The sequence below is a fragment of the Hemitrygon akajei genome, chromosome 10, assembly GCF_048418815.1.
Source record: "Hemitrygon akajei chromosome 10, sHemAka1.3, whole genome shotgun sequence".
NCBI lineage: Eukaryota > Metazoa > Chordata > Chondrichthyes > Myliobatiformes > Dasyatidae > Hemitrygon > Hemitrygon akajei.
Window position 1 is genome coordinate 31,229,176 of NC_133133.1, and position 18,076 is coordinate 31,247,251.

Genomic DNA, 18,076 nt, shown 5'->3' on the forward strand with positions numbered 1-18,076 from the left:
ATGGTATGAACATCAATTTCTTTAATATCCAGTAATTTTTCCTCACTCCCTCTCTTTCTCCATTCCCCATTTTGGTTACCCTCTCACCCCTTCTCTTTTCCTAATCTGTTCATCACTTCTCTCTGGTTTCCCCCCTCCTTCCCTTTCTTCCATAGTCCACTGTGTTCATCTGCTTTAGCTTTCTACCTTTCACCAATCCCCTCCCCCCATCACTCTACCCACCATCTTCCTCATCTGCTCTCACCCACACCTGCCAGCTTAGACCACAAGACCCTAAGATCTAGAGTTCACTCTGCCATTTCATCATAGATGATCCCAGATTCCATTCAACCCCATACACCTGCCGTCTCACCTTATCCCGTGATGCCTTGACCAATCAGGAATCTATCAACTTCTACTTTAAATACACTCATGGACTTGGCCTCCACCGCAGTCTGTGGAAGAGCACTCCACAGAATCACCACTCTTTGGCTAAAAAAAATCCCTCCTTGCGTCTGTTCTAAAAGGTTACCTCTCCATTTTGAGGCTGTGCCCTCTAGTTCTGGATACCCCCACCAGAGGAAATATCCTCTCCACATCCACTTAATCTAGTCCTTTTAACATTCGGTAGTTTCAATGAGATCCCCATGCATTCTTCTATATTCCAGTGTGTACAGGCCCAAAGCTCCTCATATTTTAACCCCTTCATTCCTGGAATCATTCTCGTGAACCTTCTCTGGATTCTCTCGAATGAAAGTGCATCCTTTCTGAGATAAGGAGCCCAAATACTCCCAAGTGCAGCCTGACTACTGTCTTATAAAGCTTCAGCATTTTTATTATATTCTATTCTCTTTGAAATAGATGCCAACATTGCATTTACCTTCCTTATCACAGACTCAACCTGCAAATTAACCTTCTAGAAGTTTAAAATGTGGACTCCTAAGTCCCTTTGCACCTCTGATGTTTAAATTTTCTCCCCCATTTAGAAAATAGTCTGCACTATTGTTCCTTTTACCAAAATGCATTATCATACATTTCCTAACACTGTATACCATCTGCCACTTTTTTTGCCCATTCTTCCAACTGTCCAAGTCCTGTGGCAATCCTATTGCTTTCTCAGCATTACCTGCTTCTCCACCTATCTTCATATCACCCGCAAACTTTGCCAGTATTCCTCCCCCCCCCCCCCCACCCAGCCAGCTTTTCTTTGTGGCTTCTGACCACCCCCCCACCTTCCAATCATGATGAAGGGACTTGAGATGTCAACTGTTTATTCCCTGCATTGATGTTGCATGACTTACTGAGTTTCTCCAGGATTTTATGTGTGTTGCTCAACAACAAATTCATTACTTCAGATAATAAGATCTTACAATTTTGTATCGCATATTTCCTGCATTTTTCTTTTCCCTCCTTGTCTGGTATTTTAGATTTAATTTGTCTCTTACTAAATTTCCTCAATATGTACCTTCAATCAGAACCACCACATGTAATCTTCTTGAACTCCATTCTTTCAGAGCGCCCTTTCATTTTCCACACCCTTTCCCCTTTCCTTACGCCAAACACATGAATGGCCATCAATCTGAAATGATAACATTATTTCTTTCTCCACAGATGGTGGTGGCATCCATCGGTCTTGAGAGACCATGGATCTGCGCCTGGAGTTTCCAGGGCGCAGGCCTGGGCAGGGTTGTATGGGAGACCGGCAGTTGCCCAAGCTGCAGGCCTTCCCCTCTCCATGCCACCGATGTTGTCCAAGGGAAGGGCACTAGGACCCATGCAGCTTGGCACCGGTGACATCGCAGAGCAATGTGTTGTTAAGTGCCTTGCTCAAGGACACAAACACGCTGCCTCAGCTGAGGCTCGAACCAGTGACCTTCAGGTTACTAGTCTGATGTCTTGTCCACTAGGCCGTGCGCCAACACTCTCCACAGATATTGTTTGACTTGCAGAGACTGTTTCTGTTTCCAACTCATCTGCAATATTGTGCAAACACAAGGAAATCTGCAGATGCTGGAAATTCAAACACACAAAATGCTGGTGGAACACAGCAGGCCAGGCAGCATCTATAAGGATGCTATAGCATCTTATATCAGGTTATAGATCTATAAGCATCTATAACTGTCGACGTTTCGGGCCGAGACCCTTCGTCAGGACTAACTGAAAGGAAAGATAGTAAGAGATTTGCAAGTAGTGGGGGAAGGGGGAAATGTGAAATGATAGGAGAAGACCGGAGGGGGTGGAATGAAGCTAAGAGCTGGAAAGGTGATTGGCGAAAGTGATAGAGCTGGAGAAGGGAAAGGATCATGGGACGGGAGGCTTCGAGAGAAAGAAAGGGGGAGTGGGGAGCACCAGAGGGAGATGGAGAACAGGCAGAGTGATGGGCAGAGAGAGAGAAAAAAAACAAACAACTAAATATGTCAGGGATGGGGTAAGAATGGGAGGAGGGGCATTAACAGAAGTTAGAGAAGTCAATGTTCACGCCATCAGGTTGGAGGCAACCCAGCCGGTATATAAAGTGTTGTTCCTCCAACCTGAGTTTGGATTCATTTTGACAGTAGAGGAGGCCATGGATAGACATACCAGAATGGGAATGGGATGTGGAATTAAAATGTGTGGCCACTGGGAGATCCTGCTTTCTCTGGCAGATCGAGCGTAGGTGTTCAGTGAAACGGTCTCCCAGTCTGCATCGGGTCTCACCAATATATAAAAGGCCACACCGGGAGCACTGGACGCAGTATACCACACCAGCCGACTCACAGGTGAAGTGTCGCCTCACCTGGAAGGACTGTCTGGGGCCCTGAATGGTGGTGAGGGAGGAACTGTAAGGGCAGGTGTAGTACTTGTTCCGCTTACAAGGATAAGTGCCAGGAGGGAGATCGGTGGGAAGGGATGGGGGTTGGGGGGGGGGAGAATGAGTGGACAATGGAGTTGCGCAGGGAGCGATCCCTGCAGAAAGCAGGTGGGGGGGGGGGGGGGGGAAGGGAAAGACCCAAGATCCACAAACCTACCTGTCCAGTTAGACCTATTGTCTCAGCTTGCTTCTGCCCCACCGAACACATTTCTGCATACCTTGACACTGTCTTATCCCCCCTTGTTCAATCTCTTCCCACCTATGTTCGTGACACTTCTCACGTTTTGAATTTTTTCCAATGACTTTAAGTTCCCTGGCCCCCACCGCCTTATTTTCACCATGGACGTCCAGTCCCTATATACCTCCATCCCCCACCCGGGCGGTCTCAAAGCTCTTCGCTTCTTTTTGGATTCCAGACCTAACCAATTCCCCTCTACCACCACTCTCCTCCATCTAGCGGAATTAGTTCTTACTCTCAATAATTTCTCCTTTGGCTCTTCCTCCAAACCAAGGGTGTAGCCAAGGGCATCTGCATGGGTCCCAGTTATGCCTGCCTTTTTTTTGGCTTTGTGGAACAGTCCATGCTCCAAGTCTATACGGGTATCCGTCCCCCTCTTTTCCCTCACATCGACGACTGCATTGGCGCTGCCTCCTGCACGCATGCTGAGCTCACTGACTTCATTAACTTTGCCTCCAACTTTCACCCTGCCCTCAAATTTACCTGGTCCATTTCCGACACCTCCCTCCCCTTTCTTGATCTTTCTGTCTCCATCTCTGGAGACGGCTTATCTACTGATATCTACTATAAGCCTACAGACTCTCACAGCTACCTGGACTATTCCTCTTCCCACCCTGTCTCTTGCAAAAATGCTATCCCCTTCTCACAATTCCTCTGTCTCCGCCGCATCTGCTCTCGGGTTGAAGCTTTTCATTCCAGGACGAAGGAGATGTCTTCCTTTTTTAAACAAAGGGGCTTCCCTTCTTCCACCATCAACTCTGCTCTCAAACGCATCTCTCCCATTTCCCGCACATCTGCCCTCACCCCATCTGCCCACCACCCCACTCGGGATAGGGTTCCCCTTGTCCTCACTTACCACCCCACCAGCCTCCAGGTCCAACGTATAATTCTCCGTAATGTCTGCCACCTCCAACGGGATCCCACTACCAAGCACATCTTTCCCTCCCCCACTCTTTCTGCTTTCCGCAGGTATCGCTCCCTACATGACTCCCTTGTCCACTCGTCCCCCCCATCCCTTCCCACCGATCTCCCTCCTGGCACTTATCCTTGTAAGCGGAGCAAGTGCTACACCTGCCCTTACACTTCCTTCCTTACCACCATTCAGGGCCCCAGACAGTCCTTCCAGGTGAGGCGACACTTTACCTGTGAGTCGGCTGGTGTGGTATACTGTGTCCGGTGCTCCCGGTGTGGCCTTTTATATATTGGTGAGACCTGACGCAGACTGGGAGACCGTTTCGCTGAACACCTACGTCCGCCAGAGAAAGCAGGATCTCCCAATGGCCACACATTTTAATTCCACGTCCCATTCCCATTCGGATATGTCTATCCATGGCTCCTCTACTGTCAAAATGAATCCAAACTCAGGTTGGAGGAACAACACCTTATATACTGGCTGGGTAGCCTCCAACCTAATGGCATGAACATTGACTTCTCAAACTTCCGTTAATGCCCCTCCTCCCCTTCTTACCCCATCCCTGACATATTTAGTTGTTTTGTTTTTTTCCCTCTCTCTCTGCCCATCACTCTGTCTGTTCTCCATCTCCCTCTGGTGCTCCCCCCCCCCTTCTTTCTCCCGAGGCCTCCCATCCCATGAACCTTTCCCGTCTCCAGCTCTGTATCACTTTCGCCAATCACCTTTCCAGCTCTTAGCTTCATCCCACCCCCTCCGGTCTTCTATCATTTCACATTTCCCCCTTCCCCCACTACTTTCAAATCTCTTGCTATCTTTCCTTTTAGTTAGTCCTGATGAAGGGTCTCGGCCCGAAACGTCGACAGTGCTTCTCCTTATAGATGCTGCCTGGCCTGCTGTGTTCCACCAGCATTTTGTGTGTGTTTTGCAAAATTGTGCCTTTAGTTTAATTGTTTGAAGTTCAAGTTTATTGTCATTCAACCATGCTCATGTATACTGAGACAATAATTGTCTGGACCAATGTACACAGCACAGATAACTCACATAATACTCACACAGATTACACATTAAATAATATTACTACAAATAAATTAACAAATAATATTGTGCATATATGCTACAAGTTAAAAAATAAACTGTATAACGCTAGTGGTGCATCATACTTCCTAACTGGAAGACCACAATCTGTGTGGATTGGAAATAACATCTTCACCTTGCTGACAATCAACGATGGCACACCTCAGGATGTGTGCTTAGCCCACTGCTCTACCTTCTGCATACTCATGCCTGTGTGGCTAGGCACAGCGCAAGTGCCTTCTATAAATTTGCTGACAATGCAACCATTGTTGACAGAGTTTCAGGTGGTGATGACAGGGTGTATACAAGAGTGAAATATTATCAGCTAGTTATGTGGAGTCACATCAACAACCTTGCACTTAATGTCAGTAAGACCAAAGAAATGATTAAGTACTTCAAAAAGGTCAAGACAAGGGAACACACATCAGTCCTCATAGAGGGATCAGAAGTGGAAAGGGTGAGCAATTTCAAGTTCCTGGGTGTCAATATCTCTGAGGATCTATCCTAGACCCAACTTATCGATGCAGTTGGAAAGAAGGCACAACAATGACTGTACTTCATGATGAATTTGAGATTTGGTATGTCACCAAAGACACTTGCAAATTTCTACAGATGTACCGTGGAGAACTTTCTATCTGACTGCATCTGGTATGCGGGGGGGGGGGGGGGCGCTACTGCACAGGATCGTAATAAGCTGCAGAGAGTTGTAAACTGAATCATTTCCATCATATGTACTAGCCTCCATAGTATCCACGACATCTTCAAGGAACGAAGGTTCAAAAAGGCAGCATCCATCAATAAGAATTCCCATTACCCAGGTCATGCCTTGTTCTCAATGCTACCATCATGGAGGAGGTATGGAAGCCTAAAGGCACACACTCACAGATTCAGGAATAGCTTTTTCTCTGCCAACTGATTTCTTGAATAACATCACCCCCCACCCCCACTATGCACAAATGGCAACAAGAACAAATGAGCAAAAACACAGAATATAAAACACAAAGTTGAAAAAGTCAGCTGGGCATTAAATATTGTTAATTTCCCTCTTAACACCATTCTCCTCCCTTCTTCTTGTAACCTTTGACACCCTTAGAACTTATCAATCTCCGCTTTAAATATACCCAGCAACTTAGCCTCTACAAAAGTTCAAGGTAAATTATCAAAGTACATATATGTCACAATATACACCCGAGTTTCATTTTGTTGTGAGCAAAACCAATAAATCTATAAATAGAAATAACAAAATCAATGAAAGACCGCCCAACTAGAGTATTTAACCAGAGTGCAGAAGACAACAAATTGTGCAAATGCAAAATGAAGAAATAATAATAATAATGAATAAATAAGCAATAAATATTGAGAACATGAGATGAAGAGTCCTTGAAAGTGAACATTTCAGATGGGAAAAGTGAAGTTGAGTGGTTAAGCCCTTTGGTTCAAGAGCCTCATGGTTTAGATGTAGTAACTGTTCTAGAACCTGCTGGTGAGTCCTAAGACTCATGTACCTTCTTCATGAGGAAGCAATGAGAAGCAAGTATCCTGAGTGATGGGTCTCCGTGATGATGGATGCTGCTTTCCTGCAACTGTATTTCATATAGATGTGCTCAATGATGGGGCGGGCCTTACCTGTGATGGACTGGGCTGTGTCCACTGCTTTTTGTAGGATTCTCCATTCAAGGGCATTGGTGTTTCCATATCAGCCTGGATTGCAGCCAGTCAGTATCACCACTACATATCTATAGAAGTTTGCCAAAGTTTTAGATGCCATGCCAAATCTCTGCAAACTCCTACAAAGTAGAAGTGCTGCCTCGCAATTGCAATGAGTTCCGCAGATTCACCAGCCCATGGTTCGTTCGTTTTAAATCGTAGGCAAGGTTGAGAAAAGAGATTAAAAAATGCAAATAGGAACCTCAACTTTCTAGACAGGTACAGAGTACAAGTGCACAGAAGTCATTATGGAATACTGATTGGACTGCAAATTAAGTTATGAGATTCCTCAGAAAGATGTGAAAACTATGGATAGGATGCCAAAGAAACCTACTAAAATTATGCTGAAATTCTGAAGAAGTAGGTGCTATACTTCCTGTAACAGAGAAAGTTACAAGGAAATCTAATAGAGGAACTTCCAGGTTTATGAAGAGTAGGGGGAGGTAGCAATCATGAAGGCAAAAGAACCAGAAATAGAATGAAGGTGATTAGTAAAATAACCAAGATAAACAGGATTTGCTTTTTTTGTTTTTACACAGCAAATTATTATGGTCTGTGATGCATCAGCAAGATTATTAATTGAAGCAATTCAATTAGAGTGCACAAAAGTCTTGGATAAGTAGCTAAAAAATGTTGCAAGTGTGGAGAGAGGGACTACTTGGATTGTTCTTACGTAGAGCCAGTACACACTCAAGAAGTCTTAGGGCCTCCTTTCCTACTGCAACCATTGTGATTCTGGGATACCATCTTTCAGATGAGATGTTAAACTAAGGCCCTCGGGTTGACGGTGAAATTCCCAAGGCACAATTACCAAGAATAGATTAGTTATCCCTAGTATTTTGGTTGATGTTTATACATTTGTTTATTCGACCTTGCAGTGCAGAAGCTCGTTCTTGCGCTTCACATTACCCACCAGAGACAACTTCCAAAAAGTACTCCTCTGGTTGCAATGACCCCCATGACTGTTAAATCGTAAAAACCGGAACAATTTACGGGACCAACCCGTCCTTTCTAGTTAGCTGGCGACCCTATGAGCCAAATACAAGTTACTACACTTGTTTATTGCAACAGATATATAAATAAAAACTTAATACATTCCTCCACAAGCTGCCAACTGGTGAACTCAGTAGTTGTCCCTCCCTTTGCAATAAACTTCGAAGCTTGGACTACGTCGAGTGAATTCCTTGCAACACTCTACAGTGCATGAGCTAAGAGTAGACAGCGTACATGTTCACATTGAAGACACACAGTCAGGGAACCTGGGAGAAGGGACAGTGTGCGCATTTTGTTAGGCCGACACAAAGGATTTCGACCCTTTAAGGGAAGTGTTTAATCGAATACGTGCACCGTTTGCGGCCCCAAGAGGTTTCCTGCGGGCTCGCACTAACTCCGTCCAGAGCATTTACCGTGAGCAAAGAAAGGACAGGCTCACCTCCGTACAACCAGCTCTCCTCCTCATCGTCCAGGCCACTGCCACTGCCCGGTGCTGCCGTAGACTCCGCGGCCGAGCCCAGCGCCTCCATGTCGGTGGCCATTGCCGAGTGTTTGGGGGAGGGGGTGGTGGTGGGAGGTGAGGCGGAGGCCGAGTTCGACCGACGGCACCGAAAGCCAGCACACGAAACCGAGATCTTAAAGACTGAAAAGACGTCGCTGGGCCGCTGAGTCAGTGGCGGTCAGTATCGAGGCGCTCACCCATTCCCGCTGGCGTCTGCCGTACGCTCCACTCTACCGAGTCCGTACCGCCATCCCACCGGCGCGCACCTCCGCTAGGTCATAGCGCCCACCCGCTTTCGACCTCAATGCTACAAGCACAGACCCATACCACTCAATAAGCACTCATCTTTTAATAAGTCTGCTTTGATAAATATTGCTGAGAGAGAGTCGTTACCCCCAGCATGTTTATAAGACAATTTTCTGCCTATTAGGTTCTATTAATTTCCGGCAAAACAATGTCCCTTTTAAAAATTATGTATGGTTCCACTTGCTTAGCATGGCTTTGCAATTCTATAAAATTAATTAACTTTACTGTACATGTAAATCCATTGGTATTTGATACAATGGTTTTAAAGGAATCTTAATAATACATTTAAATAAATTAGCATCATTTTGAGAGGGCTAGAATGTCGTAGAAAAGCAGCACCCATCATCAGGGACCCCCACCAGCCAGACCATGCTCTTTTCTCGCTACTGCCTCAGGACTTACACCACAGGATTCAACCATCCTGGCTCTTAAACCAGTGGGGATAACTTCACCCATCTCCAGTTGCCCCATAACTGAATTGTTCCCACAACCTGTGGACTCACTTTTAGGGACTCATCTCATATTTATTGCTTTTTTAATTATTTATTTTTTTCGCTTGTATTTGCACATTTTATTATCTTTTGTTGTTTGTCAGCCATGTTGGGTGCCGTCTTTCATTTATTCTATATGGTTCTTGGATTTACTGAGGATGCCCGCAAGAAAACAAATCTCAGATTTGTATAGGTGTTCTAAGTAGTTTGATGATAAATTTACTTTGTACTTTGAAAAGTGTGTATGTGATGCTGAGGCTTTAAAAGATGTTGATCAGACCACTTTTGGAGTATTGTGAACAGTTTGGGACCCCATATCTAAATAAGGATATGCTGGTGTTGGAGAACATACAGAGGAGGTTTACAAGAATTATCCTGGGAATGAAAAGGTTAATATATGAGGAGTGTTTGATGGCTCTGGGCCTATGCTGGCTGCCATTTTGAAGAATGAGCATGGGGGGGGGGGGGGGTTCTAATTGAAACCTATAAATTTTTGAAAGGCCTGGATAGAGTGGATATGGAGAGGATGTTTTCAGCAGTGGGAGAGACTAGGACCTGAGAGCATAGCTTCAGAATAAAAGGATGCTCCTTTAAGATAGAGATGAGGAAGAATATCTTTAGCCTGACGTTGGTGAATCTGTGGAGTTCATGGCCATTGTGTATACCTGTATACAGGGAGAAGGCAGGAGAATAGGTTTGAGAGGGAATAATAAATCAGTGATGTTTGAATGGCAGAGCAGACTCAATGGTTTGAATGGCTTAATTCTGTTCCTATGTCTTAAGACACAAGAGACTGCAGATGCTAGAATCTGGATCAGCAAGATGCTGGAGGAACTCAGCACTTTAAAGTCAAGTTTATTGTCATATGCACAAGTACATATATGTACAGTGCATTGAAAAATTGACTTGAGTGGCATCAAGGCACGTGGAATCAAATTTCACATTCACAAAAACATACATTAAACATAAATTGTAGACAACTTTTTCCAAGAACACAATTAGAACAAAAAAAATCGATTGTAGTGCAGTGATCAAAGTGGTCACAGTGTTGTAGTACTGAGGTAGTGATTAGGTTACGTGGGTTGGATCAAGGAGGGTTAAGCAGCATCTATGGAATGAAGTAAAAAGTCAACACTTAATCTGAATGCAGAATTATTGATTTAGAAGAGATACTGATTTTATGATTTCCTAATTTCACACTTTCTTGTTTTCACCTCTTCTTCCTTATGCTCATGTTCCTAAATTTGTAACTTGACAGTGATTGTTAGGGCTAATTCCCCATGGATAATTTGGTCACATGGTATGCAACACACTGCAGCCAATCTTTATATTCACTTGCTGAGTGCGGTAAGGCTCTTCCAAAGCACTTTAGAAACTGGAAGCAGCTCTTAAAAGGTCTCTGTTGGACACTCCCACAATAGTCTTGCTGTGTATACATGCTTGGGTTCTAGATTAAATTCCAGAGGAATGTTGTGAGGGCTGAATGTCAAAATGCTAAACCTTGACTTGTTAAGGCCCTCTGCACGAATGTTGCAAAGTGCACGAAGTCAGATCATGAAATCCCAATGGTTAGGAAGAGCTGTAATCTGAATAAATTCTGTACATATTATCTGAATCATATTTATTAACATTGAAACATGTTGTGAAATTTGTTATTTTGCAGTAGATAGATCCTCTGTTGATGCCCAGGAACTTGAAGCTGCTTATACTTTCCACTGTGGTCCCCTCTGTGTATGTCCTCCCAAGCTCCCCTTCTTGAAGTCTACAATCCATTATTTGGACATGCTGACAGCTCCTGTCCTTTCTTCTTACTCATCTCTGGCAAGACGAATTAATGCCGTGACTCCCCAGTAGTGATCTTTGCAGTCTCCACCTACCTGCATTATTACTCCATTTTATACAGCAATACACCTTATGGAATACTGAAATTTTAGGCAAATGTAGGAAGGTTCTATAAAACAGTTTTGCAACAAAAGCTAGAAAAAAATAATCCTGTAACTAATTCACGAGTAGTTTATGATCTCCTTAAGCATCATTGGTTAGGAAGACTTGGGAGGAGCTTGGCATCCTTCCTGCAGTTTAACATTGTCTTCAATTGTACAAGGTTAAGACACTCTAACCAATGTCTTGGCAGCTCTCGATACAAATCTACATTGCAGGCTGAATATTCAGAATCTGCTTGCTTTATATTCTATGAATGATGTTTGTGCATATGTGCAAACCTGTTCAGATAAATGGAATCTGACACGTTTCCCATTGGATGCATGCCTATGCATCTGAGGTGAGGCTGTTTGGTCCCTGATGGCATGAATACCAAAGCCTGGTTTCACACGTACTATATCAAAGTCACAACAACTAGAAACTTCAGAACTTGATTAACAGCCGTCACAAAGTTAGCTAACCACAGTGAGACCAATGCAAAAATTGGTGTTGTCACCTCTAGCCTAAATAGCAAAATAAATTCAGAACTTTTCTAATCATGATAGAAGGAGGCCTATGCCTATATGGCCAAGAGTTGTTATTATATTGGCCATTACTAATAAGCAATATGATGGCATCCTTTACTTGGCTCATGTACTCTTTTCTGGCCTGAGAATTGAAAGAGTGCAATGGCGCGAAGTGAAACTGAGATAAAATTACAGAGTGATGCACATCAGTCAGATTTGACATTTGCAGGTGATGTTTAGATTCATAGATTTATATAGCACTTAAGAGGCAATATAATTGTTCCAGGACATTATGCAACAGCAAGATAATTTTGCCATGTAATAAAGGAGCTGGTAGTCATAGTGATAGGTGTAAAACTGCAACTCTCAATGCAGCTGAGCAACCTGGCAAGACTTGTCAGCCAAATGGATTCCATATCCAGATTCTGAATGAAATGTTGAAAGGTGCTGAACAGTTTGATACCTTTAGCAATCCTGCAGGTAGAGCACTACAGCAATATAACTGGTCAAGACTAGATGGGTCAATTTGGCTTAGGATATGCTTCCCATTTCTGTCTCAAACATTTTCTGAATCTTCAATGTCATGCCAATGTTTGACCACCACCTGCTCCCCATTTATTGTTTGCTACAGGAAGCCTTAAAGGCAATCAGAAGGAATAGCCAAGTCTGTATGTTTAAAACAGAGGTTGATAGACTCTTGATTGGGCAGAGCATGAAGGGATATGGGGGGGGGGGGGGGGAGGGAGGCAGAAATTGGGGCTGAGAGAAAAATGGATCAGCTACGAGGAAATGGTGGAATGGATTTGATAGGCAAAATAGCCTAATTCTGCTCCTGTAACTTATGGTCTAATGGAATATGGGCATTAAGTATGAAGCTAATGATTCAGGAAATGCAGAGAAACTTTAAAGGAACAAATTGGAAAACTATGTAATCCTCTGATTTCAAACATCCCTTTGATTCTGATTCACTGGTGGATCAGAGCAAATAGCAAGAGATTCTCTATTCTTAATGGTATTCAGAAAATGAGAGAGTATAATAGAAAATGTCAAAATGCCAGAAAAACATTCAAAGTCTGGTTATGCTATGGTTGGATTGGGGATAGTTTTCAAGGATGAGTTTCAAGAGAAAAAGAGCCATCAGATCACCCTCTTTTCCTTAGAGTCCACAGGTTCATTTTCCAAATGAGTCTGCCCTGGGAAGAGCATCTAATGTTTTGGCAGTTCTTCCAAAAGGCTTACAGAAGAAGCTCTGTAATTACCAGCCTTAAGGAAAATGAAGACAGCCTAATCTTGCAGCTTGTCTATTCTTCACTGTTAACACCACACATGCACAAATTTCTGACATCTGTATTGAAAGTTTTAGAGGACAGTAAGTAGGAGGGCTTAGACCAACTATTTACTCTGGACAAGATAATGAAGTCTGTCCATTTGTTTAAAGCAATAAAACTCATTGAAGGGATTGTTTCCAAAAAGGAATTGTACTTGGCTCAGTGAGACTGGATTGGCACAGAGCTAATCTTTGTCAACATGTGAAAGGGAAAAAAGTTAAGAAATTTGCAACCAATTTCACAATTCAATGTAGATTACAAATTGCCTATGATAATTTGTTCTGGATTTGGTAGTTCATTCAGATAAGATCTATGCTACACGGCAAGAAGACATCTGAGAGACGTGTTACTCAGTGGTAGTACCACAAATAAAGGGTATATGGTATTGAACAAACTTACTGTGACTTTCTAATAATAAATAGCTTTTAAATTATAAATAAAAGGCATGATTGGATACTTAAATAGCTAATGGACAAACCATACAACTGAGTCTCTGTTTCTGTTAATTGCAGTCACCAACATTCTGAGCCGTGGCAATCATGGTGTATGACCATGGTTGTTCTTGGCAAGTTCTACAGAAGTGGTTTGCCATTGCCTTCTTCTGGGCAGTGTCTTTATGAGATGGATAACCCCAGCCACTATCAATACCCTTAAGAGATTGTCTGTTTGGCATCAGTTGTCACATAACCAGGACTTGTGATATGCACCATGTGCTCCCTTGACTTCATGTGACTGATTCCAGTAGGGTCTTTATAGTTAACCAAGACTGACTGGGTAACAGCATCTTTCCTCAGGCTATGAGAATAAATAATACCTGCCACCACCGTGGTCTCCTTACTAGGACAGTGAGCTACTTACTGCTTACCTGTGCTGCACATTACATGCATTTGAATTATATTTAATAAATTAATTATGGTAATATTTTGTGTTATTTGTTATGTATTGTGATCTGGAGGAACATTGTTTCATTTCGTTGTATATATGTACAGTCAGATGACAACAAACTTGACCATGAACCTCAAGTTTCAGTACTTAGTTTAATGCTCTTCATATATTAGTCACCTCAGAATCAAGTGAGAGAGTAGAGCTGTGAAGCTTCTGAATGCAGTAGTATGAAAATTGACCAACAAATGGTGCCAAAGATGAATTTGGTGCAGACAGCTTTACCCTTCAATTAAAAGGGTGGGAAGAAGGGAAAGCTTAGGTAAGCCTCAAAGATTTAAGAGAAATGCAATACTTTAATGTTAATTTTGAGTGTCTTATTGTCTTTAAACATGTCTCTAAATGTCACAACTGGTGACATTTGACTGAGTGATGGGCATAGCTGAACCAATTATCAGATTTCTATAATATTTAGTGTGTAAAGTTATCTTTTTTCCAGGATAAGGTAAAGTAACCAAATCTGTGCAAAACACTTCTTTTAAAATGATGCCAACTAGTACTCTGAAGAAAAATAACTTTAGAAAATATGATTTTACCTATTCAGTTCCATTTAGTTAGCAAGCAGTGAACATCCTACCATCTCCATCTTCTTTAGAGGCTGAAAAGGGTATAGTGTATAGGAATTAATTGGTTTTAATGACTAATATGCAATCCCATAACATCACTACTTACACAGAAATCCATTACACAAAATTAAAATGTTGGGTTGATTGTAGTTTTGTAATAATTACATTTTAAGATTTAATAAGGGTACAAAGAAGATTGGAAGTAAATCAAAACATCATACTATATTTAAACTTACTTTATTTATACATATTGATAAATGACTTGGTAAGTTGAAAAACATCAGCTGAAAATAATACATTCCAGAAATAGACAAATAGCTAACAGCTTAACTATAACAACATGGACTTTGGGAAAGGAGTGGAGAAGAGAAGAAAAGGAATTCAGTCATAGAGATTCAAAAAACTGTGTTAATGATTGTTTGAACTAATAGCCTGTTAAAATTTTCTAATGCCATGTACAATTCACAAGTACAGCATTTTACTGTTTTGGCCAATACTTTTTTTCACAAAACACTGGATTTTTAATCACGTACTTATCCATTGCACTACAGTACATTCAACATTTTAGCATGTAGTTTGAATGGAAAACTTGAAATACAGTACAAAGAATAATGATCAGGTACTTATTTCTTCTCTTCTCCTGCTTGTTTAATAATAAATACATAAAGCCAACATTACACAAATAATGTGGATCTTTGCAAATTTAACTCTTTATTCAAATGAAAATGTATTTATATCCATCTGCTGACATCACTTAAAAAACTAACATGCACCATTTGGTAATTAATGTGTTAAGTAATGTTACTAAACAACTAAAATGAATTAAGAATGTGTGTTCTGCATTTTTCACTTACAAGGTTGACAGCAAATAATAGTTTTCATTTTGATGTAATTTACAAGTGTCGAATCTATCATGCATCTGCATTATGATCTTGATTGTTGGAACAATTATTTTGTTTTCGAAACTGCTTTTATCCACAAGCAGGTTTGAAGAATTTGCATCCTCAATAGTATAAAACTGCATTTCCATTTTTGTCATTCTGCAGTTTAAATCCATATGTGGCACATTCAAATAAACAAAATTCAAAAATAAACATTCCCTACCTTCCAAAAAGATCAATCAATTTTTTAAGTACAGGCTTTTAAAAGACATTGTGTAGGAATATCAGGCTTCACAGGTATTGCCTGAAGATTTCAAATTATTATAATTACAATATTTTATCCATTTATGACAAAAAGTTCTGGCAAAAAGCACAATTATGGTAAATTAGGCAACAAAAAGCAAGTATGCAAGAAACTTCCAGATTGTGATCCAACATGCCAAACACACAAGCTTTTAAAATCTGATGTGTATTAAATTTTACCTCATAATTAGATGGTAGTTATGTCCTTTCTTTCCTATTGCAAGGTTTAGCGACTGGTGCATGTACTTATTTTAAAACTAATCCACCCAAAACTGAAATGAGAAAATACAATACAGGATCTGGTTCACTGTCCTTAACCTAGTTTGTTGATTATAAGCTAAATGGTAATCAACATGCATTGTGTACCTGGGAACCCATTTGATTCATTAGGAATTACCATGAAATTATCTTGGTCAGTTGTGACTTGATATATTTGTAATCCATAAACCGTTATAATAGTTTAATCCTGTACTTTACTGAATTCTGTTATTTTAGATTAACAGGCAAAACTCTCATTAATTTCAGTAGATTGGGCAACTACTCCCACAGGTATAACCACAGTTATTTTGGCACTTTCAGCAGAACTCAACCAATTTTACTTAGTTTAATAACTAGTTAAAACTTGCAACTGACAGTTTTTTTAAAAAATTCTAGAAATTAAAATATGGCTTACTGTAAGGGAGGTAAGAGACGGAAATTGAGTAGAAGGGGGCTAGTAGCAAAAATGGGATCTTTAAAGTACTACATAAAAAGTGAATTGATTTGACTATGATCATTTAGGCATCTAGGAAAAGCCAAGTTTATGGGTTTATTTAAATTATCAGATTCTTGAAATAACTTACCAGGATGTAGAGCCAAACACATCAACCACATCAAAAATGTGGTTAGATATGGTGACAGAAGATTTAGGGTATTACAGTATTGGTTTCATTGGATCAAAAAGGTCAACTTCCTAATCTCTAACACAAAAATAGATTATCCTCTACAATCAGAAAAAGGTTGTTCTGATTGCAATACATATCTGGATTGGATTCACTAAGTTCTCATGTGCTGTGATAATACAAAGAAAACCTCTGTTACTCCTAATGAATTTCTTAATCAAAAAGTTACTGAAAACCTAAAAAAAGGAATTTAAATTTAAATTCAATTCTTAAAAGTTCAGATGATCAACTTTTCATTAAAAGGTATAATGATGTTTTCAATATAAAATTTGCAATGCAAATTAATATTGCAGAATGTTCAGTAACATATATATCCTTACATATATATTTTTTCTCCTCTATCTTTGGAGATGTAGATATTCCCATTTCATAAGAGCATGCTTTGGACAAGAAGAATTAATATATATATATATTTTATTGAAGTATGTATTGATAATAAATCATTCCCTACAATAATAACTTCCAACATTTAATCAGCCTGAAAGTAATACTTAACAGGAATCAAACTTGAGGGTTACCAACAAAGACAAGAACACTTTCTCAAATCAATATTTTAGTAAATTTAAGGGAGTACTAGCAGGATAAAGACAAAGAAAACAGATTTTGGCCAGTGAGTGTTGGGTGGGAGTGGTTAAGGACTACTATCACTGGAACCATAAGAAAATGACCTCCTTTAATTGCTACATGCTTGTTCCTTCATCCATTTCCTCGTTCATCCAAAATGAAATATAACATTCAGTTTTATTTTCAATGATTAGCAGAGTAAATTTTACACTTAAATGACCAGAATACTTAAGATTAATTCAGTTGCTGTCAGCAGTATTAGGGGAGAAATTAGTTTTGGTTGTGAGCATATTAACCATTAATGTACCTGCCTCCAAAATCTTAGTTCCATTTGATCCAATTTTCAGGAGTCAGGTACACTGTAGTTGATGCTTCCCATCAATTTCACAATGGTGACCTAATTATTACTCCCCTGGTATGTTTTATCCATTACACTTCCTTGGTCACTTTCAAATACATTATATATTAGACGTGTTTTTTTAAATATATACACTTCAATGGGAGTAATTGTTCCTACAATAATACCAAGGCACTTTCTTTTCCGGTTGCATTGCTAATCTTATTATGAATACAGAATACAGATTGAGATCTACGCATTATCACATTTAATCAAAAATGTCCTTCTACATTTCAGTATTTGGGGGTGTAGTAAAAGAGCAACATTCTGTAAACATTAACATACCACACTGTACAATATGAACTGAAGCATTATGTACAAGACTGAAATTCTTTCAAAGTGAAACAACTCTGTCTTTATCGAGTGAGTGAGTGCAACACTTCAAAGAAAGAAAATAATACATGTGCAAAATATGCTTGTGAAGGAAAAAGTACATTAGGAAGGTATCTACACTCACTACAGTAGATTACTCTTAAAACAGGTGTATTGGCAGTCATCTGTTCAGGTATCTACAAGGCACTCAGGGCAGGAATGATATGCTTTTTCTTGACAGTTGGCTTTTTTTCTTAGTCCGGTCGGAATATAGGAAATTTTGGTAAGAATTCTATTAGTATTACCTGTAAAGAACAAGAGGAAGTTACTTTGTCCTTAAA

General features: G+C 40.5%; 2 protein-coding genes across 4 annotated transcripts in view; both read right to left on the bottom strand.

Moving 5' to 3' along the window:
- Positions 1-8,544, bottom strand: part of LOC140734271 (pre-mRNA 3'-end-processing factor FIP1-like) — a 51,003-nt gene extending 42,459 nt beyond the window's left edge. For 2 of the 3 annotated variants that reach the window (XM_073058011.1, XM_073058009.1), the window contains exon 1: positions 8,195-8,543. In XM_073058011.1, coding sequence (XP_072914112.1) covers positions 8,195-8,297 — 103 coding nt within the window. In that variant the 5' untranslated portion in view covers positions 8,298-8,543. Of the gene's footprint in view, positions 1-8,194 lie in introns of all 3 variants that reach the window. The other variant, XM_073058010.1, reaches the window with a different exon arrangement.
- A 6,014-nt stretch (positions 8,545-14,558) lies between these two features.
- chic1 (cysteine-rich hydrophobic domain 1) overlaps positions 14,559-18,076 on the bottom strand; it is a 45,591-nt gene continuing 42,073 nt past the window's right edge. The window contains exon 6 of the mRNA XM_073058012.1: positions 14,559-18,040. Within this exon, the coding sequence (XP_072914113.1) occupies positions 17,990-18,040 (51 nt within the window). The 3' untranslated portion in view covers positions 14,559-17,989. The remainder of the gene's footprint in view (positions 18,041-18,076) is intronic.